The 25,535-nt window shown below is 44.0% G+C and overlaps 1 protein-coding gene across 5 annotated transcripts; it reads right to left on the minus strand.

Annotated features, from left to right (window-relative positions):
• Positions 1 to 427: 427 nt before the first annotated feature.
• On the minus strand, positions 428 to 23,079 carry TEKT1 (tektin 1). Of its 5 annotated transcripts, none has more exons than XM_049859409.1 (9): positions 22,458 to 23,079; positions 20,897 to 21,803; positions 20,174 to 20,380; positions 17,934 to 18,099; positions 15,465 to 15,593; positions 14,283 to 14,426; positions 9,264 to 9,486; positions 2,146 to 2,342; positions 428 to 710 (listed from the first exon to the last, which is right to left on the minus strand). In XM_049859409.1, the coding sequence occupies exons 2-9, from the start codon at positions 20,916 to 20,918 to the stop codon at positions 503 to 505; spliced, it is 1,296 nt and encodes a 431-aa protein (XP_049715366.1). In that variant the 5' UTR covers positions 20,919 to 21,803; positions 22,458 to 23,079; the 3' UTR covers positions 428 to 502. The 5 variants fall into 5 exon arrangements, with proteins under 5 accessions (XP_049715366.1, XP_049715365.1, XP_049715367.1 ...); XM_049859408.1 differs by having other exon boundaries at positions 20,897 to 22,347; XM_049859410.1 differs by having other exon boundaries at positions 20,897 to 21,759; positions 21,863 to 23,079.
• Between the last annotated feature and the right edge of the window lie 2,456 nt (positions 23,080 to 25,535).

Below are 25,535 nucleotides of genomic sequence, written 5' to 3' on the forward strand. Positions count from 1 at the left end.
CCATTTCACACAGGAGAAAGTAAGGCCAGAACGACACTACAGCTGTCTGGCAAGGTCTGAGGGGACCCCTGATCCAGGGCTGCTCCTCTTCCATCTGTGCTTTGTACAACTTGAATGCATTGACCTCGAGGGAAAAGAAGTTTGAGAACCAAAAGCAATGCTTTCATCCCATCTCATGAGTGAGATGGTCACAGTCTGGGTAGGGGTCCAGCCCAACTACTGAACTGAAACCAGTCTGAACTAAAATGTCCTGAACTCCTCCCCCAAAGCCCCAAGTCCTGTGATATGAGTGGCCTGTGCTGATACACAGAATTTAGCTGTTAAACAACCACCACACCACCAGCGACAGCAGAACAGAACCTTGTGTCCAAATCTCAGCCCCAGAGCAGGCTTGGAATCACAGCCAAGAAAGAGGTTGTGGTGGGCTGACTGTAGGCTGGAACGAGAGTCTGTGGCACCACTTTATGATGTGGTTTAATGAGAATCTGAACTCTCCCTACTATTAGCAGACCGCATCTGGGTGGAGGCCCCCAGCCCAGCCCCCTTGCTCTTCCCCATCCCTCAGCGGGATGGACTTTCTCATCTGCATGCAGAGGACCTCATCGATGTAGATGGTGTTCTCCTTGACCTGGATCTCCTCCTGCAGGGCGAGCTGGCGGCGATTCAGCCCTTTCAGCACCACCTGAGCTTGGGCTAATGTCTCCTTTAGTCTAGGAGAAGAAGGACATTAGAGAACAACTTAGCCCTCTGCATCTCAGTCTATCTACTTATTCAGTGCAGAACCCAAAGTGATATGTCCTCTCCCCTCTCTCCTCCTTAAGACAAAGATTTCAAAATGGCAGTCACAGGCCAGATTCACGAGACGGACAACCCCCATGAATGGCCAGCATTTAAAAACTGCAGGTTTGCCCTAAACATCTGGATTTAGGACTTCTTTAGAAAAATTAAAACACCGGGACCAAATTCCTATGTGGCAACAACTGGCTGGAGTTAGTAGAGATGGATGACCCATTTAAAAAGGAACCACTCAAACATTATAGATGCAAATGTACTCATGCCCAGCCAGCGTCACTACCGTCACTATCTGCCCCTGTTTATAATCCGGGTATAAACCAAACCCCAGTGGCTAGCCTACTGTTATGGATTGAATTGTGACTCCACAAAAGATTCGCTGAACAGAAGAAAATATTCTTTGACGGTTACGAGGGTGGGGAGGGAGGGAGGGAAAGGGGTATTCGCTAATTAGATAGTAGACAAGAGTTATTTTAGGTGAAGGGAAGGACAACACAATGCAGAGGAAGTCAGCACAAATGGACTAAACCAAAAGCTAAGAAGGTTCCTGAACACAAGCAAACACTATGATGGGCAGTGTAGCTGGGGTGGGGGTCTGGGGACCATGGTTTCCGGGGACATCTAGGTCAACTGGCATAACAAAGTTTATTAAGAAAATGTTCTGCATTCCACTTTGGTGAGTGGCGTCTGGGGTCTTAAAAGCTAGCAAGTGGTCATCTAAGAGGCATCAATTGGTCCCAACCCACTGGAGCAAAAGAGATTGAAGAACACCAAAGACACAAGGCAATTTATGAGCCCGAGAGAGATGGGAGGGCAGAAGGGAACAGGAGCTGGTTGAATGGACACGGGAAATACAGGGTGGAGAGGACAAGTGTGCTGTCACATCACAGCGAGAGCAGTTAGGGTCACACAACAATGTGTGTCTAAGTTTTTGTGTGAGAAACTGACTTGAATCGTAAACTTTCACTTTAAAGTAAAATTAAAAAAAAAAGATATGTTGAAGTCTTAATCCCCAGTATCTGTGAACATGACCTTATCTGGAAATGGGGTATTTACAGACCTTATTAGTTAATATGAGGTCATACTAGAGTAGGGTGTGTCCTAAGCCAATCTGAGGGGCGTCCTTATAAAAAAAGAGAAGAGACACAGAGGAAGGATGCCTGGGGCTACCGGGAGCTGGGAGAGAGATAAGAAAGGATCTTCGTCTAGAGAATTCAGAGGGTGCGTGGACCAGCCCACACACTGCTTTGGACTTCCAGCCTCCAGAACTGTGAGGCAATACATTTCTGTTGTTTTAAGGCACCCACTTTGTGGTACTTTGTTCCTGAAGCCCTAGGAGACTAATGTACCTACCTCGCAACATTGTGGCTGATCTCCTGAACCTCCTTGATCAGCCTGTACTGTGCAGTGTCCCGACACAGCTCCACATTAGGCCGGCGCGTCCTGGTCTCTAGGCGTGTATGAGCCACCTTGGCAGGCCCTTCTTGGTCAAGGATGGCTTTTTCAAGAGCTGTAATGTTTTTCTCCTGGGAAGCAATCTCTTCCATGACCTTACAAAAAGGATTAGAGAGGCCAGGTCGTGCTCTCAAAGGCATCTCAACAGCAAACATCTTAGGAGGTCTGCATGTCTGTTGTGATCATGTAGGTTAGGAAGAGACAACTTCAGATTCTACCTGAGCAGGATCCCAAAATGAGTCTGTTCTCTCTTCCCTTAAGCAGTGATTGCTAGTGGGCAACCAACCTTGGACCCTCACAGATGGAATGGACATGACTGATCATTATTGCCTCATTGCTACCCAACTAATGTGAATTGCCTCAAGAATACCCTCAGGAGGGGGACCTCACTGCTTCAGAAGGCTGTCCCACCTTGGTAGAAAGTACCTTTGTATCACAAGCAGAGAGCTGCCTCTTTCCTTATAAACCCCACCCAGTAGTGATGGTGCTAATAGCGCATTCAGCTGCTAACAAAAAGGTTAGAGGTTCAAATTTACCCAGAGGCACCTCAGAAGAAAGGCCTGGCAACCTACTTCCAAAGATTCAGACACTGAGAACCCAGTTAGAGGACAGTTCAACTCTGACACATGTGGGTCACCATGAGTTGGAATCAACTCGACAGGCAAACTGGTTTGGTTTGGTTAGTACCAATTTTGCCCTCTAGAAGCCTGGAGAAAGAGTAACAGCAGCTCAATCTGAGCTTTGTTGGTATCTTTGAGGATGACTTTTGTGCACACATACAAACACACACACACACAAAAAAAGATTACTTAGAAGTCACCTGGCTTTTTAGATTAATATTTAACCAGTTAAAAATTTTAGTTTTTCCTTCACTTTTTTTCAGACATACATTAATGTGGACAGTATAACGAACCTTCATGTGCCCACCATCCGTTTCAGCAATGGTCAATATATAGCCAATATTGTTATGTCTATATCCCTTCTCTCCGCTCCTACCCATCAAATGAATTGTTTTAAAGCAACTCCCATACGGTACATCATTTCAGTCTTATACACTTGAGTTTGTATCTCTAAGATATAAGGACTCTTTTCTTTTGACAAAACCATAATACCTTTATCACACCAAAAATAAAAGAATGATTCCTTCATATTATCTAATATCTAGTATTCAAATTTTCCCAACTTTTTTAAATAGTTGATCTGTTCAAATTAGAATCTAAACAAGGTCCACACGTTGCATTTGGTTTTCTTAAGCTTTTCTTAAATTCACTTTAGAGATATTATCCTAATTAATAGTAGGTCCCACTTAAAACATAGTTAAAATCCTTAAGACAGCATTTATAAATTTTTAATAATAACGTTTCTTTTTTTCTTAAGTACTTGAATTGCCTTCCAAATAAAGCCTTCTGGAGTTCTTAAATAGATCTCGGCAATCTAATAAATTAGTAAAAATAATGAATCCTTAATGTTCTAAAACTTTCTTCAAACTTAACAAAATTTCAACTTAAAATCATAAGGTTAAATCAATTATTCAATTTTGTATTTTAAACTAGACTTAAAAAAAAAAAAGGCCAAATTCTCTTATACTGTACAAATACTTAAAATACTCGAAATGCACAGATTCTTTAAAACTACTAGCAGTATGGGTTAGATCAGGAGTCAGCAAACCACAGCCAAATCTAGCCCACTGCCTGTTTTTACACAGACTATGAGATATGAACAGTTTTTATATTTCTAAGTGGTTGAAATAAAAATCAAAAGAAAAAGATTTCACGTCACATAAAAGTTAACTAAAGTTCAAATTTTAGTGTCCACAGATAGAGTTTTATTGGCACACAGCCATGCTCATTCGTTTACACGTTGTCCAATGGCTACTTTCGTCCCACAGCTGCAGAGTGGAGCAGTTGCCACACAGACCGTGTACGACGTTCTCATTGCTTCACACTGTGCTGGGAGCGCTACGAACGTAGTTTGACAGCTTTCTGAGTGCCGTGTGTATCGCCAGACAGTGACATTTATTTTATTTTTTGCGGCCCGTACATACCCAGCGTGTCAAAGCAAGAAAAGAACTTTGTCACTCTTTGGAGGCGCAATGGAGTGTAGATTATTTAGTTATTGAATTAGATGCCAGACCAAAATGCTTATTATGCAATGACACTATCAAAACCAAAACCCACTGCCGTCGAGTTGATTCCAACTCATAATGACCCCTATAGGACAGAGTAGAGCTGCCCCATAGAGTTTCCAAGGAGTGGCTGGTGGATTCGACCTGCTGACCTTTTGGTTAGCAGCCATAGCTCTTAACCACTGCACCACCAGGGCTCCAAAATGACACTACATTATCAGTCTAAGCACTCGCCACAACATTCCCAGCTCATGAGAAAGCCGTGATGAGAAAAAAAAAAAAAAAACAGATAATTTAAAATGGAATATCTCATCAGAGCAGAATACCTTCATAAAAATAAAAAACTGAGAATGAAGCAGCAATCGGTTTCCAAGTGGCTCATTTGTTAGCCAAGCAAGGAGAGCCGTTTACTGATGGTGAGTGGGTTAAATCATGTGGACTGCAGCAGCTGAGTAAGTGTGCCCAGAGAATATAGCTTGTTGAAGACTATTAGCCTGTTCTTCAAGAACAGTTGCTTGAAGACTTGAGGACACTGGAAACAACATCAATAGCCAATCAAATACCAAAAGGATGCAAAATGGTACAGCCACTTTTGGAAGACAGTCTAGCAACTTCTTACAAAGTTAAAATACAAGCTTACCATAGAATCCAGCAATCTTGCTCCTAGGTATTCAGCCAAATGTACTGAAAACTTACGTCCACGTAGAAGCCTGCGCATGAATGTTTATAGCAGTTTTATTCATAAATGCCAAAAACTGGAGGCAACCAAGATATCCTTCAATAGGTAAATGGATAAACAAAGGGTGGGACAGCCATACAATGGACTATTACTTGGCAATAATAAGAAATGAACTGTTGTTGTGTGCCATCAAGTCATTCCAACTCATAGCGACCCTACAGGACAGAGCAGAACTTCCCCATAGGGTTTCCTAGGCTGTAATTTCTGTGGGAGCAGATTGCCAGGTCTTTTGTCCCATGGAGCTGCTGGTGGGTCCGAAGCACCACCCTTTCTGTTAGCAGCTGAACACTTAACCACTGCGCCACCAGGGCTCCTTAAGAAATGAACTCTCAAGCCACAAAAAGACATGGAGGAACCTTAAATGAATATTGTTAAGTGAAAGAAGCCAGTCTGAAAAAGCTACATACTGTATGGTTCCAACTATACGACATTCTGGAAAAGACAAAACTATAGAGACAGTAAAAAGATGAGTGGTTGCCAGGGATTCTGGGAGAGGCGGGAAGGATGAACAGGTGGAGCACGGGGTGGTTTTAGGGCAGTGAAACTACTCTGTATGATACTGAAATGGTGGGCACATGATGTTATGCATTTGTCGAAACTCATAGGGCTGTATCACACAAAGCGTGAACTCTAATGTAAACTATGGACTTCAGTTAGTCATAACGTATCAGTATTGGTTCACCAGTTATAACAAAAGTGCCACACAAATGCAAGCCATTAATAATAAGGGAAACGGTGAGCAGGAGGGAGAGGCTTACACGGGAACTCTCTGTACTTTCTGCACACTTTCTTCATAAATCTAAAAAAGCCCTAAAAAATAAAGTCTATTGAAAAAAAAAAAATCAAAGAAACAAGGCAAATGATTGAGCGGTTTTCCTGGTGTTGATGGTTAACAGTTGTTCTGATACTGCTCGGTTGTTATTTTTTCAAGGAGTCAGTGCTGAGCTTGAAGTGACTAAAGAATTAGCCTCCATGAATGGTCCACGTGGAACAACGACAGGGAAAATATTTGCAAAAAGTTGAGGAAAAAAACACTAACCCAGTACTGACTTCCTGAAGTGGAATCTGCTAAGAAGGTGTCACAGTGGTGGCAGTAAAAACCTGGGTGGAGCAGAAAAAGGCCGAACAAACACACAGAGCTTGTGGGAATGTGAGTTCCTGAAAGCCTGCGGCTACACACTGCAGTACTTAACAGCAGCTACTTCGCAGAACATATTTGGATCTATCATATATTGTTGAATCAGTACAGGAACCAGAGAGTGAACTTCGTTCTCTCTCATGGGCTTGACCACTATCAGTTAAATAAATTTTTATCAGAAACAGACAGTAGAAGTATCTGACTTTCCCTACCACACAGCAATTCAATGGCTTAACAGTGTCATGGATTGAATTGTGTCCCCCAAAAATATGTGTATCAATTTGGCTAGGCCATGATTCACAGTATTGTGTGACTGTCCACCACTCTGTCATCTGATGTGATTTTCCTGTGTGTTGTAAATCCTATCTCCATGATGTTGATGAGGTGGGATTAGTGGCAGTTATGTTAATGAGGCAGGACTCAATCTACAAGATTGGATTGTGTTTTGAGCCCATCTGTTTTGAGATATAAAAGAGAGAAGTGAGCAGAAAGGCAGGGGGACCTCATACCACCAAGAAACAACAGCCAGGAGGATAGCGCATCCTTTGGACCTAGGGTACCTCTGCTGAGAAGCTCCTCGACTGAGGGAAGATTGATGACAGGAACATTCCTCCAGAGCCGACAGAGAGACAAAGGCTTCCCCTGGAGCTGACACCCTGAATTCGGACTTCTAGCCTATTAGACTGTGAGAGAATAAACTTCTCTTTGTTCAAGCTATCCACTTGTGGTATTTCTGTTATAGCAGCACTAGATTATATACAGTGATAAAGTTTTCTTGTGGGTTTTTTGTTTTTTTTTTTTTAGCTCAGGACCGACACTGAAATTCTTCTGAATGAACGAGAAGAACCTCCTTCAACCGCTATTATCTAACACTGAGTGGCTTTGGGAATTAGTTTTTGCTACAGACATGGTAATGTTTCATAATGAATTCAACCTAAAACTGCAAGGCAAAACAGCACTTACACGCAAAATTTATACCGTGGTAAAGTCATTTCAACAACCGACATTGTTTGAATCATGAGTAATGTCAAAGGATTTACTGAACTTTCTCTCTTTATACATAAACACCTCATAATATCCTTGATTTTGCCTCTTGGCTCACAAAGCCTACAGTACTTACTATCTGCCTATTTATAGAAAAAATTTGTTGACCTCATGTTATTGTTGTTAGCTGCCGTCGAGTCAGTTCCAACTCATACCACCCTATGCACAACAGAGTGAAACACTGCCTGGTCCTGCGCCAACCTCACAATTGTTATGCTTGAGCCCATTTTTGCAGCCACTGTGTCAATCCATCTCCTTGAGGAATTAGCTTATGTTATACATTACTATACTTAATTCCAGACCTCCCTAGGGTTAAAATATACTTTACTTAGGGAAGGAAACAATCATACGATTGCAAACAAAATGGGGTTACCCAGTCATGTAATTTGAAGGTGTCTTCCGAGCTTGGGATAGTGCAAACGGTTAATGCACTTGGCTGCTAACCGAAAGGTCAGGTCTTCCAGACCACTTAGAGGTGCCTCGGAAGAAAGGCCTGGTGATCTAGTTCTGAGTAACCAGCACCAAAAATCCTATGGGGCACCGTTCCACTGTGACACACTTTGGGCCACCATGAGTTGGAATCGACTTGATGGCAACTGATTTTTACTGGTTTCTTCTCAGCTTATTGAGTCTCTTTGCAACCAGTGAGGCTTTTGGCAGATGATAACCAGGTGGGTCCTTTTTTCATAGCTGTCATGTGTTATGGATTGAATTGTGTCCCTCAAAAATCTGTTACATAAATCTTAACCCCCATACTTGGGATGGATTTTCTTTGTGATGTCAATGAGTCAGTATTCGTGTAGGGTGTGTCTTGAGTCAATCTCTTTTGAGATATAAAAGAGCAGACTAAGCAGAAATGGGGGAAGACAGATGTCATGCCACATGATGGCCATGATCGTCAAGGAACAGAAGCTGAAAAGAAACAAGCACCTTCCCACAGGGCCAATAGAGAAAGCCTCCTAGAGCCTGTGCCCTGAATTCAGACTTCTGGCCTCCCTAAATTGTGAGAGAATAAATTTCTGTGTGTTACAGCCATCCATGTGTGGTATTTATGTTACAGCAGCGCTAGGTGATTAAGACATCGTATCAGTGATCCTCTACACTCACAATCATTTAAATCGCACATTAGCTAATTCTTCTATTCACGTAGGAGTGCCATCCCCATCCAAGGCTACATCTCTTGATTGAACTTTGAAATGTCTTGGCTCCTGAGAGATGTGAATGACTTTCCCAGCTAACTCAAAGCTTTTGAACTTGATAAAATCTGCATTTTTTCCATATACTTATATCTCTTAGATCATAATCTTCATTTCAGATTAAATTTTGGTTATCTCTCATGGCCCCATCTGACTTGGGGCCTTAAGGTAAGAGAGGGGCCAGATCTTCCATGTTCTAGATCTCTCCCATCCTATTGACGGTTTGTTCTAAATTTTCTTCCAACTAAAATCTTTTTCATACATACGGTTGCTACTAAGCCATCCTTTGCTTGTTCAATTGATTTTTAGACCCATGTGAAGAACTTTACTGGTGGAACTTCAGTGTCATAAAGGCTGTCTGAGATCATCAATCCCCTCCCACATTGCACATTAGGAGGGTGGGGAGAAGGCCGGCCTAAGGTCACACGGCCACGTAAAAAGTGGTGGCAGATCCTGAGCCTCCCGCTTCCCAGCTCAGCACTGCCCTCTGCATCTCTGATCTCAGCAACAGTGAGCGACAAAGGGGCCAGGCCTTGGTACCAGGGAGCCTCCTCTCAGAAGGCTGCACCCCCAGAGTAGGGCAAAGTCTCACTGCAGTTCCCAACTTTCCACAAAAGCCCAAAGTCTGCTGCTAAGATGGAGATAGGTGAATGACCCTTAGTTAATACAATATCCCGAGCTCAGAGGTCCAAAAGCCTGGCCCAGAAGACATTCTAGTTTTCTACAGTGAGGTCTCCTGAATATCTGCTTCCTTGTTTCCTCCAGAGACCTCACCTTGGCCAGATGAACAGCCAGCTTGTCCTTAGCATCCTTGGTCTCCTTCAGCCCATTCTTGAATGCTGTGTCCACCACATCGCATTGCCTGCGCAGGTCGTGGGCCGTCTGGGACAGGATTCGGTCCACCAGGGCCTTTAGCATCAGGGAGTTGTTCCGCTGCTTGTCAGCCTTCTCCACGTTGGCGTTGGAGAAGTCTAACCAGTCTTCCAGGCTCACAGATCTGAAACAGAGTCCATGCTTCATTCACAGCATATATGGGCTAGGAAGGGGTGTGGGAGGGGGATGAGCTCCTGGAAATCCACCAGAATCTAAGCCTACCTCCACTATCAGAAGTACCCAGAACCTTTCCCCATCTCTAAGCAGAGGGAACAGCTGTCTGTCAATGCCAAAAGCTATCACTTTGGGGGCACTTATCTACTCCATGCTGGGCACTGGGCTAGCACCTTACAGACATTATCTCATTTAATCCTCACAATGGCCTAGTGAGCTAGCTTTTATAACCCTCATTTTACAGATTAGTAAAACTGAGGCTTAGAAAGGTGAAGTAGCCTGGTTAATATTACACAGCTAGGGACAATTTTAGCACCAAAATAAATAATAATAGCATTTATTATCTAACACAATGAAAAAAAAAATAGGAAACCACAACTCCATGCCGATACAAATAAATAAATGAATAAACTGCCAGCTCAATCAGGAACAAGGTATTTATATAAAATACTTATTAATTACAAAGGGAAAAAAGAGAGCAGTTTTACAATTCAGAAACCCAGCAGACACCACCTTAATCAAGTGACCAAAGTGAACACCATTATAATGAAACTAATCAAAGTCACAGGCCACCTGACTGGATGCAAAGAGAACACAGACTCACTTCTGGAATATTCCTGCCAGAGATGCATAAACCGATTCAACATGATTGTAACACTGAAAGTTGATATCACACAAAAAGAAAGCCACAGAACAATTCCACTTATGAATATTGATACGAAAACTCCACATATTAGCAAATCATGACCAAATAGGGTTTATTTCAGAAATGCTAAAATAGCTCCAAAAAAAAAAAAAACCCATTGCCTTCGAGTCAATTCTGACTCATAGCGACCCTACAGGACAGAGTAGAACTGCCCCATCGAGTTTCCAAGGCTGCCATCTTTATAGAAGCAGAGTGCCACATCTTTCTCCCATGGAGCTGCTGGTGGGTTCAAACTGCCAACGTTTTGGTTAGCAGCCGAGTGCTTAACCACTGCACCACCAGGGCTCCTTCAAAAGAGCTCAACACTTGGAAATCTATCAGCATAATTCATTGCTTGTTCACGTACTGAAAAAGATCTGCTAAGGAGAAAACCATGACAGAAATAGGTGCTGAAAAGATATTTGATAAAATTCAGCAAACATGGATTGGGTAATTAGTATTGTATCTATGTTAATTTTTCTGTTTTTGATATTGTACCGTGGTTATAAAGGAGCCTTGGTGGCCCAGTGATTAAGCACTGAGCTGTTAACCAAAAGGCCGGCGGTTCAAACCCTCTAGCCACTCCACAGGAGAAAGATGAGACAGTCTGCTTCTGCAAGGCTTAGAAACCCTATGGGGCAGTTCTACCCTGTCCCACAGGGTCACTAAGAGTTGAAATCAACTTGATGGCATTGGGTTTGGCTTTTTGGTTTACTGTGGCTATGTAAGAGAATTTTCTTATTCTTAAGAAATATACACTGAGCTATTTAGTGGCAAAGGGAAACAATACGAAAGCAATATCGATAAGACATTTAACTATAATCACAGCCACCTGACAAGTAAAGGTGGTAATTATTTTAAACAGTAGTTGGAATCCCAAAGGAAACAGTGTACAGTTTTTGTTAGGGTCACATTCAGTGAAAAAGCTCCGAAATCAAGTTATTTAACAGCAGAATGTATTGCTCAGAGAAAGAAAAGTCACTAAGTTGGTGAGAACCTAATAATACCCAGCATGTAAAATTATATACAAAATTATATGAAATGCTCAGACAAAATGCAATGTGAGAAACTGGGAAAGTTCCATTCTTAAACAGCATGGTAACTCAACCTATTAATGACTTGCCACATGATACCCAAGAGGTTTTGTGTAATAAACCGAAAACAACAGCTTCTCAATGCAACCTGATACATCAAGAGATTTCAACAATAAATGTTATGCTTTTTTTAAGATTTGTAAACCCATTGCTACTGAGACAATTCCGACTCAAAGCAACCCCATAGGACAGAGTAGAACTGCCCCACAGGGTTTCCAAGGAGTGGTTGGTGGATTCAAACTGCCAACCTTGTGGTTAGCAGCCAAGCTCTTAACTACTGAGCCACCAGGGCTCCAAGATTTGTAAATCATGGCAAAATTCAAGTGAACTTTGTCTGCTGCAAAGAGCTGCTCAGAAACAGCAAAAGCCAAGATATGTTTAACGTCTGGTCTTTATATCTGGAATAAAGGTCTGTCTTGGATCAACTGTGCTGGCATCTACACTGATGGTGCCCTACCAAAGGCTGGCTCCAGAAAAGGTTTCATCTCACTTGTAAAAAATAAAATCCTGATGGTACCAAAACATATTGCTTTTATAGAGAGATTTTGGTGTCAAAACTGGTGGAGACAAATTTCCTGATGGTACTCTAGAAACGGTGAACTTTATTAAATAAAGACCAGTAACAGAAATCAGGTGGCTTAGCAGAGAAAGAGCTCTCAACAGGGGTGTTAAGTGGAAAGTGAATTGCAGGAGCACGTTCAACAAAGGGCTAGGTCAGATGTTTGCTGAGTGCTTTGAAGATGAAGGATGGCTGCAGAAACCAGCTACGCAGCCGACCTTTTTCAGTATATGAACAAGTTGAACAAGCTTCTCAAGCCTTAAAGAAAATGTTTTGACACCAAGCAACAAGATTCTTGGATTTAAAAAGGAAACTCAGTCTTTGGGGAAAACCGTCTTACAAAAAAAAATCTTGGGATGTTTCCACGGCTGCTTGGGTTTGAGAATGAAGAAAGATATGAGCAATTCTCGGGTCTCATTTTTGCAGAACAAAATTGAACAGTATTTTCCCTTCCTTTCAACACAAACGTATGAATGGATGAAAAACGCTTTCTCTGAGTCTTTTGCTTAGCCGGGAATTTGACTTTGAGAGAAGAGGAAGAACTTGTGAGCTATGGTCTAGTTGTACGCTCCCGATGAGATTTACTGGTCTTGGATTGCTGTGAAAGAAGGGTCTCCTGCAATTCAAGGAAAGCAGTGAACACTTCTCTGCTCCTTTCAACTTCTTACATGTGTGAGCAAGCTTTTTCTCGTCTAACAAGCATTAAGAGCGAGGTCAGAAATTGTTGCCTTTCAGTTGAAGATGAAATCCTTGCCAGTTAATTTCAAGTTTGACCCAGAATTGAGTATTTGTGTAGCAAAAATATAAGCACAGGTTACAATTAAAAAGATAAATTTCATTCATTATTCTCAGCTTCAGAAACAATACTTTTATGCCTAGAAATATGGGGGCAGTAGTGATTCAACGGTAGAGCTCTCTCCTTTCAGGCAGGAGACCCAGGTTTGACATCCGGCTTATCGGCCTCATGCGCAGCCACCGCCTGTCTGTCAGTGCAGGCTGCACATTGCTATGACGCTGAACAGGTTTCAGCAGAACTTCCAGAGTAAGATGGACTAGGAAAAAAGGCCTGGCGACCTACTGTTGAAAATCAATCACGGAAAACCCCATGGATCACAACGGTCCAAACCCCAACCAATCATGGGATGGCACAGGACCGGGCAAGTTTCCATTCTTTTGAGCATGGAGTCGCCATGAGTCAGGAGACAACCTGATGGCCACCAACAACAAACCATATAAAAGAGGTCAAGAAACCAATACAAGAATACATTAATTTTGTAAATCGTAGGCTTATATTTGAGCCTGATCATGCCTCTCAGTTAAAAAAAAAAAAGTTTTTTCAAATCTTTCTACAGAAGTGTCTTGGGCTGTGTATTAATTATCCATCGCTGTATTAACAAATTACCCCCAAAGTGAACAGTTTAAAACAACAAACATTTACTATTTCATAGACTCTGTAAGTCAGAAATCAGGAAGCTGCTTACCTAGGTGGTTCTGGCTCACGGTCTCTCATGAGGTGGTTATCAAGCTGTCTGCCACCTGAAGCTGCAGTCCTCTGGAGCTAAAAGATATGCTTCCAAGCTGCTATGTCATGAGACAGTCCTGTCATGTCATGGGACCAAGGCCTGCCTCAGCCACATGAGTGAGCTTGGAAGTGGATTCTCTCCCCTCCACCTCCATTCCAGTCAAGCCTTCAGATGAGACTGCTGCCCAGTAGACAGCTTGACTACAACCTCATGACGCTTTGGGCCAGAAGCACCCAGCTAAGCAATGCCTGGACTTCTGACCCGCAGTAACCGTCAGATACTAAATGTTTGTTGTTTTAAGCTGATAAGTAATTTGTCATGCAATAATACGTAACAAATACAACGATAGTTTATTGAACTGTTTATTTGTGCACTTTTCTATATGTTATGTTTTACTTCAAAAAGAAAGTTAAAAAAAAATCAGAATGAGTTAGGTCTGTGACATAATGTTAAGTGAAAAACAAGCTAGATGTTAGAGAAAAAAGTATACAGTTTAACCCCATTTTTATAAACAAAACAAAATTTGTGCGTTGAGTGTATGTATATATTTGTATGAACACTGGTAGTCTCGGGAGGTGAAAAAACAGAAAGGGGGAAATTATTAACTTGCTTTTTGTATATTTTTTAGATTCTTTCACTTTTTAAAGATTTTATATCAAACCTTCTTAAAGTGGGACCTGACCTGGGGGACCCAGGAAGCCCTGGGCCTTGTCTCTGAGTAGCTTCCCTTCAGCGCCTGCCCTTTTCCCCTGAGCCTGCCTCTTCCTAGCGCCCAGCCTGTCGTGAGGATGTGCGCACCAGGTCCTGCCTGTCTAAGAAGCGCTGGGACATTACCAGGAGGGAGGAAGATGGCAAGGCCATCCCAACAGGCTTGGACTCACTCACTTTGGTTCAACCCTTATGACGTTCTCAGAATATCTGATGTTAGGCGAGTTGTTGTTGAGTGAGAAGCAGATATCATCAATGGTCAGGGCCACAAATTTGTCCTTCACATCCTTTTCAAGATTGTACTTGGCAGAACGGTTCAGCCTGAAGGGAGAAGGTAAAGTGTGTTTCTCCCTCTAGAATACCCAGGTAGCACCTATAAGTTCTTGGGAGACCATGGAAAATAAAGCTAAAGATAGATCTAGTGTAGGGTGGTAGTATTTACTTCCCCACCTTCCCGTCACCTCAGTGCACACATATCCTAGATGCTTGGTTACAAATTAATGTAACCAAACCTTGACTTCGTGATAGTCCGCTTCAATTGTGACTTCTTCTAATGTCACCACCACTGTAGCATACTGTATGTAAGGGGTCAGCCCTGACGGGAAACAGCTCCAGTGCCCTCCAGTTTATAATCAGAGTGAATTTTTTTTTTTAACTGTACTTTAGATAAAGGTTTACAGAACAAACTAGTTTCTCATTAAACAGTTAGTACACATATTATTTTATGTCATTGGTTAACAACCCCACAACATGTCCACAATCTCACTTCTCGACCTTGGGTTCCCTATTACCAGCTTTCCTGTCCCCTCCTGCCTTCTAGTCCTGGCCCTGGGATGGTGTGCCCCTTTACTCTCATTTTGTTTTATGGGGCTAATATTTGGCCGAGGGATGAACCTCGAGAGTGACTTCATTACTGAGCTAAAAGGGTGTCCAGGGGCCATACTCTTGGGGTTTCTCCAGTCTCTGTCAGGCCAGTAAGTCTGGTCTTTTTTTGTGAGTTAGAATTTTGTTCCACATTTTTCTCCAGCTCTGTCCGGGACCCTCTATTGTGATCCCTATCAGAGCAGTCAGTGGTGGTAGCTGGGCACCATCTAGCTGTACTGGGCTCAGTCTGATGGAGGCTATGAAGATGGATTAATCTTCCCAGGGGTGAAATCCTGACCCATCACCACCTACGATCAGAAGGTGTCATGTATGAAGGGTTGGCCAGTTCTCACCTGAGTGCTCCTGGGCAATCTAGGGACACTGAAAGTGCTGTGAGAGTATTGAACCCCATTCCTTCTGTGTTACAGAGCCCAGCCTTTATGGGTTCTACCTTTTGAAGTGGCTATTTTGAAGGCAGGCCCTGGACAATCATACCTGATCTGCTCAGAAGTCTCCTCCACAGTACGGGTCAGCAGGGCCATGACCCCTTGGATGACCTCAGTCTCCTTTATCAGCTCCCGTTCTACCTCATCGTGCATCAAGTCCATCCCAACTCGCTTCTCCCTGACCAAGAGAGGGAGAGGCAGCAAGTGCTCCAGTGTGAGAAGAGGTACAACTCGATACCTGCAAACACCTGGACACTTACTAATACTGGGACAACTGATTTGCATTTCACCTGATTCATCTGGATGACGTGATGGGCGACTTGTTATCGGTTGGTGTCTGTGTGACTTCAGAATATCCAAAACACAACGGCGAAAAATCACTTGGGGACTAGTTATTTGGTCTGAAAACTGCTAAATGGACTTTTTTTTTCATCCTCAAACTTGACCATCAGTTCTGAAGCTTGTTCCTTCTTACCTGTTGATTGGAAACATTGTCTTTTTCCTTAGAATTTCAAAGACATATGTTTCCTTCCCTGATCCTACTCCTGTTTTTTGACAAGGATTTAAACCCAGACGAGATGTTTCATAATAACAACAATAATAACAGTTACTACAAATACTAACAATATTAATACTACCGCCACCACTGAGCACTTACTATGAGACAGGCATCGCGCTGAGCACGTTATATACATATTCTCCCTGAAGCCTTTCAATTAGGAAAAAGAAAAACCTGTTGCCAGCGAGTCGATTCTGACTCATAGTGACCCCATAGGACTGAGTAGAACTGCCCCGTGAGGAACCAAAGGTTCAGAGAGGTTAAGGAACTTATCCAACGTCACAGAGCTGGGCATTATACATGCTTTTAACCACTAGGCTACACTGCTCCTAAAACTGCCCCTGCTGCCTGATATTTTGTTCTTCTCTACCTGTATGATAGTGCTTAGGAGGAGGCTCCACCTCTCGCCAGCTTTGTGGCCTTGGGCACGTTATATAACTCATCTGTGCCTTGGTTTCCTCTCCTGGAAATGGGGACAATTAATAGTACTTCATAGGGTTGTGGCAAGAAATAAATGGCATATAAAAGCATATAGCACAGCGCCTGGCATGTGGGACCTACTCAGTAGATTTAGCAACCTCTACGACTACTGCTGTTAAAATTACCCTGGGGTTTGAGGCTTGGGACAATTGGTTACTGACCTCTAACTCACCTGCTACTTCCCACTGCTTCATGAACTCCCTAAACTGGCCGGGAAGACAGCCGCCTGGTTGTTGCAGAGGGTCCTGGCTAAGCTCACTGAGGGAAAAGCACTTTTCAGGAAGAGGGAACAGTGTGGACAGAGGCACGGTGCCTTCGGGAAACCACATTAGCTCCGCACACCTAAGCGAACACAGTTGAGGATGAGACGCAGGCCTGGAGAGGTCGCTGGCGGCCCAGTCATGATGCTAAGCTAAGAAGTTAGAATTTTATCTTGAAGTGACTGGAGCATGGCATTGTAATTAGATGATTTTAAGCATGAGAGTGAGCCGGGAAAATCTGCATTTGGAAAAGTTCACTCAACAGCCAGTGTGGGAGATGGGACTGGATGGGAGGGGCTCTGCTGGCAGCAGGAAGACCTGTTAGGTTCCCTAGGGCTAAGGCTGCAATAGGGAGCAGGTGTGGAACTCGCCATTCTCCCAGAGTGGAGAGGATTATCCCACTCAGGGGCTTGTAGGAGGGAAATAATAATAAAGAGGTAGGTTTGTACCGTGTTCTCTGGTTTCCAAAGTGCTTCCATATGGCTTTGTGTATTGGAGCAGACTTCTTACTCCCCATTAGCTGTAGTATCTGTTCTCACTTTTTCCTGGGCAATAAAACCCTGTATTTTTTATCTGGGCACCAGGCTGCCCAAAATAAAGACTATCATATCCTAGCTTCTATTAATGTGCTCAAGTAACTAAGTTCTGGTCAACGGGGTGCAGATAGAATTGGTGAATGCCAAGCCCTACGTTTTCCTACTAGCTGGAATGCACACATAATGGCTGGAGCTCCCGGTGCCATCTTGAATCATGAGGTAACCTCAGGAACAAAAGCCATATGCAATAGAACAAGACAGAAAAAGCCTGGACCCTTGAAACATGGAGCACCATGCCAACCCTGAACTATCTCCAGAGTGCTTAAATGTGAGAGAGAAAGACATTTCAGTATTCTTTAAATTTAGTGTTATTTGGGAATTGTATGATACATCCAAACTTAATCCTAACTTCTGTAGTCCACACAGGTGATGGTGTTTGACCCTCCCAACAGCCTGTAGAGAGAAGGTCATATAAAATTATTCTCACCGAGAGAAAAGGAAACCAAGGTGTAAGTGCTGCTTCTACTGCCCCGCATGGCAGGTATGCTGGGATAATTTCAGGCTCTAAAAGAACACATGCCCGATTGCCTTAGTCTAACCCTCCAACTAGCACAGTCAGTTTTTACCACCCAGCATTTCATTTCTTGCAGCAGATGACTCATTCAAGAAACCTTCTTTCCTACCTGTATGCCAGGCATCTCTGAGTGATGTGCAAGGGTTCTTTTAAGCTCTCCAGGGCTTTTTCCAACCTGATCTTAAATATCAGTAGATCCTCGGTCTCATGCACAAGCTGCTCAAGTTTGTCATCTAACTCCTTCTTCCAGAACTTGACTTCCTCCAGTCTCTGTTCTGAAGTACACAGGGAAGGTACACCGGGGTTAGTCTACTCCCCGTGTAGCCAACTCTTGAATTAGAAACTAGAGGACTTTTATAAAACTACCCGAGATATATTCTTTTCCAGAGCTGTGCTACGTGGGGCTTCTTTCCATCTTTATAAATGCTTGTTAGCAAAACGGAAGGAAGACATTTCTGCTTACTTTCAATATCAAATTTATCAAAAAATCATTCTACACTAATTCTTCAATGCCCACTGTTTCCATATTTTATTGGAAAAGTCACCCTTTCCCACTGCACTGCAGTATTGGTTGTCATAAATCAGATGAATGTACATGTGTGGGCTTGTTTCTGGTCACTTTGTCTATCCTGACCTATACCTCACTACCTTAATTACCATAGTTTTACAACAGGTCTTGGAACCTACAGGAAAAGTTGTGTTCTTCTTCACAATAACTGTGTCTATGCTTTCTTTCGTTTTTTGAGCCGTGTCTGTTTTTGACCCTTTGCATTCCCCTATGAATTTTAGAAACAATTTATCAATTTCGCCAAAAAAAAAAAAAAAAAAAAACCTGCTGGGATTTTCATTGGCATTATACCTATATATTCATTTGGGGAGAACTGACATTTTAAAAACATGGAGTCTTCCAATCCATTAACAGATACATTCCTGCATTTATTTAGCATTTTTTTACTTCTTTCAACAACGATTTGTAGTGTTCGGTGTAGAATTCTTGCACGCTTTTTGTTAGATTTATTCCCGGGCATTTGATGTGTTTTACTGCCATTGTAAACAGTTAAATTCTTTTCATGATTCGATGACTCAGTGAAGTTAAGGTGCAGGCCTTGAAAACTTTTCTCCCATGCCTATTGCCACACAACGGTTGTGAAAATGAATAAAGCATCTTCATTTTTAGCACCCACCTATCTGCACAATTATTTAGAATAGGCTGGTATCAGGGTAAGAATCAAGCCATCAGGAAAAGCCTAACATCTAACATTACTGGCCTGAATGAAGTTTCGGAGATCAAACCCTAGCAGCCCTCAGGCTGGACTGTATCCCTAGACGGGTTTGTTCAGCTTGCCTTGTCTGAGAAATACAGTCAAATCACTTGCCAATATTGAAAAAGTAGGAGAGTGCACATAAAATTCCAGTTTTCCAAATGTTCTTAAAGAAAAAAAAATCAGATCGGGCAACACTGAGCCCATATTCTTCTTTGGAAGAAATGCATTGAAATTGAGTCGCACCTGCCTTCTTAGCTGGGACACGTGTTCTCCAGGGTCCCCACAGTTCCCACCACTCCCTGTTGTCTTACATTCAACCCCTCATGTTACACACCTAGCCATTAGAGATGTCTGAGTTTGTGACCTCTGGTTTACCACTTTTTTGGAGTTTGGGAGGTTTTGTTTGTCTGTTTCATTTTATGTTTGTTTTTGTTTTGTTCATTTAACAATAGAAAACAAACAAACAAAAACCGATTCCAACTCATAGCGACCCTACAGGACAAAGCAGAACTGCTCCATAGGGTTTCCAAGGAGCAGCTGGTGGATTTGAACTGCTGACCTTTTTGTTAGCAGCCAAGCTCTTAACATACTATTCGTAAGTGTGGAACTGTCAAGAGGAAATTAGTCTTCCTTTAAGACTCACTCAAATGTTCTTCTCTAGGAAAACTTTCCCATCCCTGTTACACACCTACTGTTGTGGACTTTACTCCAGCACCTATCTGTTATATTCTGATCATTAATTTTTGTATCTTTCTCCTCCTCCAACCCCTAAAAAGCAGAGACTACAATCATTCCCTGTGATTTTCCCAATGCTCAGTCTATGCATGCTCTCAGATGCTCAATAAATACGTAACAAATTATTAAGTGAATGGATGATGGATGGCTTAAAATCAGACTGGGTTACTATGTCTCTGTGCTAGGGCAGTGAACTCAAACACAGAACGTGTAGAAGACATATTTTTTTCCTAACATTTCAAGAACAATATATTGCCATTCCTGAATATCAAACGTAAATAACAGTATAGCTAAACCTCAGCAGTCTCATCCAAACATACTCACAAATACATCGAGCATATTACCTTACCTAGTTTCTTGTTCACATCACTCTGAGATTTTCTTGTGGTCTTTTCAATTTCATCCACAAGCCTCTGGCTCTCTGCCACCAGGCGTTCGGATCGGGACCTTTGGGCCTCTGCACTGTGGTACTGGTTCTTGTTAGCAATGTGCCACTCTGAGGGCAGGAACTTGGGGGGAGGTTGTAGTAGTTTGGCCATTTGAGGTTTCCAAAGTCCTAATCAAAAGCAGACTTGTTTTAGATGAACTAAAAGGCAATTAGTCCTTTTTTAATGTCAATTTGATTCAAAGTGTGAGACGTACAGACCCAAATGTGCGTATGTCATCATCTGAACACGAAACGAACAGATCTGTGTAACCAGCACCCAGATCAAGAAACAGGGCATTACAGGCACCCAGCAACCCCCTCATGCCCCTTTCCAGTCACTACTTTTCACTCCTGCCCCCACAAGGTCACCACTATCCTGACTTTGAACACTGTAAATTAGTTTTGCTGTTTTTAAAACTAAATACAAACAGAATCATACACTATTTACTCTTCTGTATCTGACTTCCTTTACTCAACGTTAAGTTTGTAAGATTCATCAGTTCACATAGTTCGTATAGTTGTAACTCATTCATTCTCATTACTGTGCAGCACTCCACTGTAAGAGGTATGCCTTTTCTGCTGCTTATAGACATTTGGGTTGTTTCCAGTTTGGGGCTGTAATGAGGATGTTGTGAATATTCTCACTTATGTCTTTTGGTGAACACATGTACGCATTTTCGTGACTCTGGAATTTCCGGGTCACAGGGTAGTAGTTTTAATAGATACTGCCAAACAGAAGAACTCAGACATGTTTTCTAAAAAATGAAAAAACATGGTATCTGTAAACTGAAAACTAGGTATTGAGCCTATTCAGCAGAGTAAGGAACATAAAAACTTCCCAGGACAATGAAAAGGAGAGAACAGGAAGGGGAACACAGGAGAATGGCAGCAGGCAGAGGCTGGCAGCCACAGAAAGTCTACAATTTACCCACCTCATCTGCGCACAGCTCTGACTGACTGTGAGGACTGTCTTCCTTGGGTAGGTCTGAAATCTGCAGCCACCACCACCATCCCCACCCCAAAATCTGAGCACTTGCCCTTAAGGACCTCTGGATCTCTGAAGCCCTCCAGACACACAAGGATGGAACAAGGGTAGGCTCTTGACCAGGCTGAGCCCCACTCCCCAGCCCACCCAGCCCTCTCAGATGACACGGGGGTCTCCCCACTTCTTCCTAGTCCAAGCTTTCCTATGGCCTCTCTCTTGTGTGTCTGAGCATGGAGCCCAAAAGTTAACTCAGACTCTTGGATAAGCCTGTGCAGGTCCCAGAGAGGCGAGGGGCTAAATTAGGGCCGATCTCAACTCTCCACTAAGGGTTGGTGGGTGGGGGCCGAGGTTTACTTACCTTAGCACCGCAAAGAACTAGTACCCAGGCTCCAGGTGGGAGCCTCCTTACCACTCCAGGAGCTGTGGGCTCTCACAGAACAGGGCTCTCAGTAAACAGCGCAGTCTCCATGGCAACGAATGACGCGTCACCAGGGCAAAGGGGGCGGAACCGCCGAGAAGCAGCCTTGCGGGAAAGTACGACACAACCGTGATTTCTGCGGCCCCAGCCTAGAGAAACAGGGGTGTGGCCTGGGGGCGATGGGGCCAGAGAGGCCATCTCAACCTACCACGAAGATGCGGGACAACAGGCAGGAGACAGCGACCCAGACCCGGGCTGGGAGTCAGAAGACCTGCGTCTACTACCCCTGGCTGGGTGACCTCAGGCCACGCGGCTCCCTGAGTCTCGGGCGCCCCAGGTGTACAGTGGGGTTGGGTTGGCTGATGCCTCTACGCCCTCACAGCCGTGGACCGGACCAGGACCACCTAGCGACAAACTCGGCGCTGCAGGTGGAGCTGTTGCAGCCGGGAGGGGTTAAGAAGGGAGGAGCCGGCACCCAAGACCTGAGGCCGGCGCGGCGCGAGAGGAGCTGAGGGTGTGGGACGCTCGGGAGGACGCTGAAGCCGGTGCCCCGGGCCCGCCCCTCAAGCCGGGGATGGTGCTGGGCCCAGAGCTGGGAGCGGGAAACTGGGCTTCAGGTCCTTCCTGCTCGGGTCCTCAGCGTCTCCATCTTAGGATGAGCGGATTGGGGCTTCCCGAACTAAAAGCGCAGTGCTGGAATGTGTTCGTTATAATTGTAATGTTGCTAAAGCATTAATATGTAAAAATAATAATAAATGAATGAATTAGACCGTGGGAGGAAAATGCATATTGGAAATGCTGACCTGGGTCCTCTTCTACACGGCCTGCAACACCAGGCATTCGAAATCCCACGCAGGTGGCAACGCACGTCACCAACGCCATTACACGGGCCAATCGAAGCCAACCCCCGTCCGACGATAGCCAATCAGAGAAGGGTATTTTTCCCTTGAGGCCCGCCCCCTACGTACAGCGCGCCAGTAAGACCGTGCGGGAGAAGCAGGAAGTGCGAATATTAACCACGCCGCCTGGGAGCGCCTCTGTGCGCATGCGGGGGAGCGGGCGTCTCCTAGCCCTCCCAACCTGCGCCCTCAGTGGGGCCGTTGGCAGCGGGGTTTGGCACCTTTTCCCCCAGCAGTTTTCGCTCCCGGCCCCTCCTCAGTGTTCCGGGCGCACTGACCCCCTCAGCGCCGAGCTCCCAGCGCCCCGGCCAGGCCTCCTCCCGCAGCCGAGCCGCCGCCGCGGCGTGCAGCGGAGCCTGGTTTCCCGCCCCGGGAAGGCGAGCCTGGCGGGATAGGCGTCGGATCCCAGCCTCCGCACCTCATTCCCAGCCGGCGCGGGGCGGGTGGGCGGGCGCCTAACGAGGCACGTTCTCGGCTCCCGCCGGCGCGAGGCGGGCGGGCCCGGAAAGCCGAAAGTCTGGCGGAGGCTGCGGGGCGGACGGAGCGGCGCTTCCGGGAAGGGGCTGGCGGGCGGTGGCGGTGTCCCGGCCCCACGGGAGCCGCAGTCCGGAAGGAGCCAGCCGACCTTGAGGAGCCTCCGCGGTCTCCTGAGCCCGCGCCGCCCTGGGGGCCCGCTCGATTAGTCGGCCGAGCCTGGGCCAGCCCCGGGGCGCCCCCCATTATCGGAAGGGGAGCAGTCTCGGAACTGTCGCAAGCCTGATAGCACTGGCCTTTGCCTGCACGTGAAATGAGCTATAGGAATTAGGATCCTAAACCGCCGTTGTATTCTGCATCATATACAGATTAACTTCCCCCACGGGCTGGAGTGGGTAGAAAAACGTAGGACCCTCACCTAGCAACTGATACTGATCCTTAAGTCATCTGTCCTTAGCTGGTGCTCTACCCTCTCAACTGCCTACACTGGACCTATCTCTTGATATGCTTTAAAAAAAAAATCTATTTATTCTGGGGAAACCCTGGTGGCGTACTGGTTAAGAGCTACAGTTGCTAAACAAAAGGTCGGCAGTTCGAATCCACCAGGCGCTCCTTGGAAACTCTATGGGGCAGTTCTACGCTGTCCTATAGGGTCGCTATGAGTCGGAATCCAGTCGATGGTAGCGGGTTATGGGTTTATTTATTCTGGAGTCTTTAAGTGTAACTGCAAGTGTTTGAAAACATTGTCCGAAGAAAAGTATTGTTTCTCGCTGTCTCTGTGGCTCACACGCGCAGGCCAAAAAAGGAATGAGTCTGATAGAGGAAGTGTAGAATAACTAATGAATAGTTATTCCTTGCATATCTGGCACCCAGTATGTGGATAGGGAATAATGGAATCTCAAGCAAATATCCCAAACAGGGATTAGAATTTACTAAATTAACGAGCATGCAACCAAAGCTTATATTCAAAGTAGTATACTCAAGGTGCATTTCAGTTTTTAGTGATTTTTGACATTTTTCTTGGTTGAAATAAAGCTGTGTTTCCCAAACGTCAGACATAGTACCCACTTCTTGATTTTTGACATATCCATGCACCACCTGTAAAATTATTTGGATATTTTTCTTCGAATCCACTCATTTTTTACATGGAAGCATAATTATTTTAAAAGGAAACCCTACATCATTCCACAAATGGAAAACAAGTAGCACTTGCATGAAAGAAAACCCAGTGCTGTGGAGCCGATTCTGACTTATATGGATCCCATAGGGTTTCCAAGGCTGTAAATCTTTATGGAAGCAAGCTGCCATATTTTTCTCCATGGAGTGGCTGGTGGGTTCAAACTGCTGAGCTTTTTTTGGTTAGCAGCCAAGTGCTTTAACCACTGCACCACCAGGGCTCCTCCGCATGATAGGAAGTAACCATAAAAATAAGTTTAAAAAAAAAACAATATTACAAATTTTAATTTTTATTAAAAACATCAATGAAATACAAGTATGACAAATCTATTTAAAAATTCATATCTGAAACCAAGTTCCCTGGTATGAATAATGGAACTATTTATAATAGATATTTGCCTTAGTGATGTTAAAGACCACCTGTTTTTGTTTTAATTTGGCATTTATCAGCAGTAGGAATCTCAACTCACTAGTAAACATAGAAAGATTAGCAGATATAGTTACTCCCCAAAATTGATGACTTTTGTCCAGTAACTTTTTGTTTCAAGACACTATCTGAAGTGATCTTCAGTATTTGTTCTGTATGTGTGAAGTTATTTGGAGATATCCTAAAATTTCCCCCATCCAATTTGGGGAAAATATTAATAATGACTTTATATCAAACCTTTCCAATGATTTTATAATATTCAAGGTATTTTCAGGGAGTTATTTAGAAAGTTCATGATCAGATCCTCCAGACAATAACTTTTTTTTTTAAATATTTATTAGCTGGGCTGGGTACTATGTCTGTAACCTGACCTTACTAATGCCAGTAAATTTCCATTAGTCCTTAAACTAGCCCAAATCTGATTTGTCCTGCCCTGCATGCGCAGAAGGGCCAACTGCTAACAACAATTGACCTCAACAGAGGACGTAGCAACAGGAGGAACCAATTAGATGGAAAACCGTTACCTGACCCCTAATTTTGAAGCAAGAGATCTGACAAGAACCATGTTACCTCCTGTTTTCCGGCTGCCTTCTAGAGTTTTCCCTCCCCAGAATACCTGCGCACCCACCATCTTGCTGCCCAAATCACATAAAAGCCCTGCTTCCCCATAGTTGGGAAAGCCAGATCTTAGGAACTTCCTCCCAGCTCCTTGCTCTGAGCCTTGCAATAAAGTTACTTTCTCTTTCTCAGAGACCAGTGTCCAGATAACTGGCAAGTCTGAGCGCGCCGGACAAGGATCCACCTTTCTGGGAAATGTCTGATACGTAAAAATAATAACTATCTTTTTTGAGCCCTTACTGTATGCGAGACACTATGTTTAAGTGCTTTTTATGTATATATTAGCT

Source organism: Elephas maximus, chromosome 19, assembly GCF_024166365.1.
Source record: "Elephas maximus indicus isolate mEleMax1 chromosome 19, mEleMax1 primary haplotype, whole genome shotgun sequence".
Classification (NCBI taxonomy): domain Eukaryota; kingdom Metazoa; phylum Chordata; class Mammalia; order Proboscidea; family Elephantidae; genus Elephas; species Elephas maximus.

Bases quoted from the DNA above. Each gene is read 5' to 3' on its own strand.
- TEKT1 (XM_049859409.1), bottom strand. From the start codon at position 20,918: ATGTGTTCACCAAAAGACATAA. The intron at 18,100-20,173 runs GTAAGGTAATAT...TGTGTACTTCAG, and splicing joins TGATGTGAACAAGAAACTAG to AACAGAGACTGGAGGAAGTC. The intron at 711-2,145 runs GTAGGTACATTA...TTCTTCTCCTAG, and splicing joins ATCAGCCACAATGTTGCGAG to ACTAAAGGAGACATTAGCCC.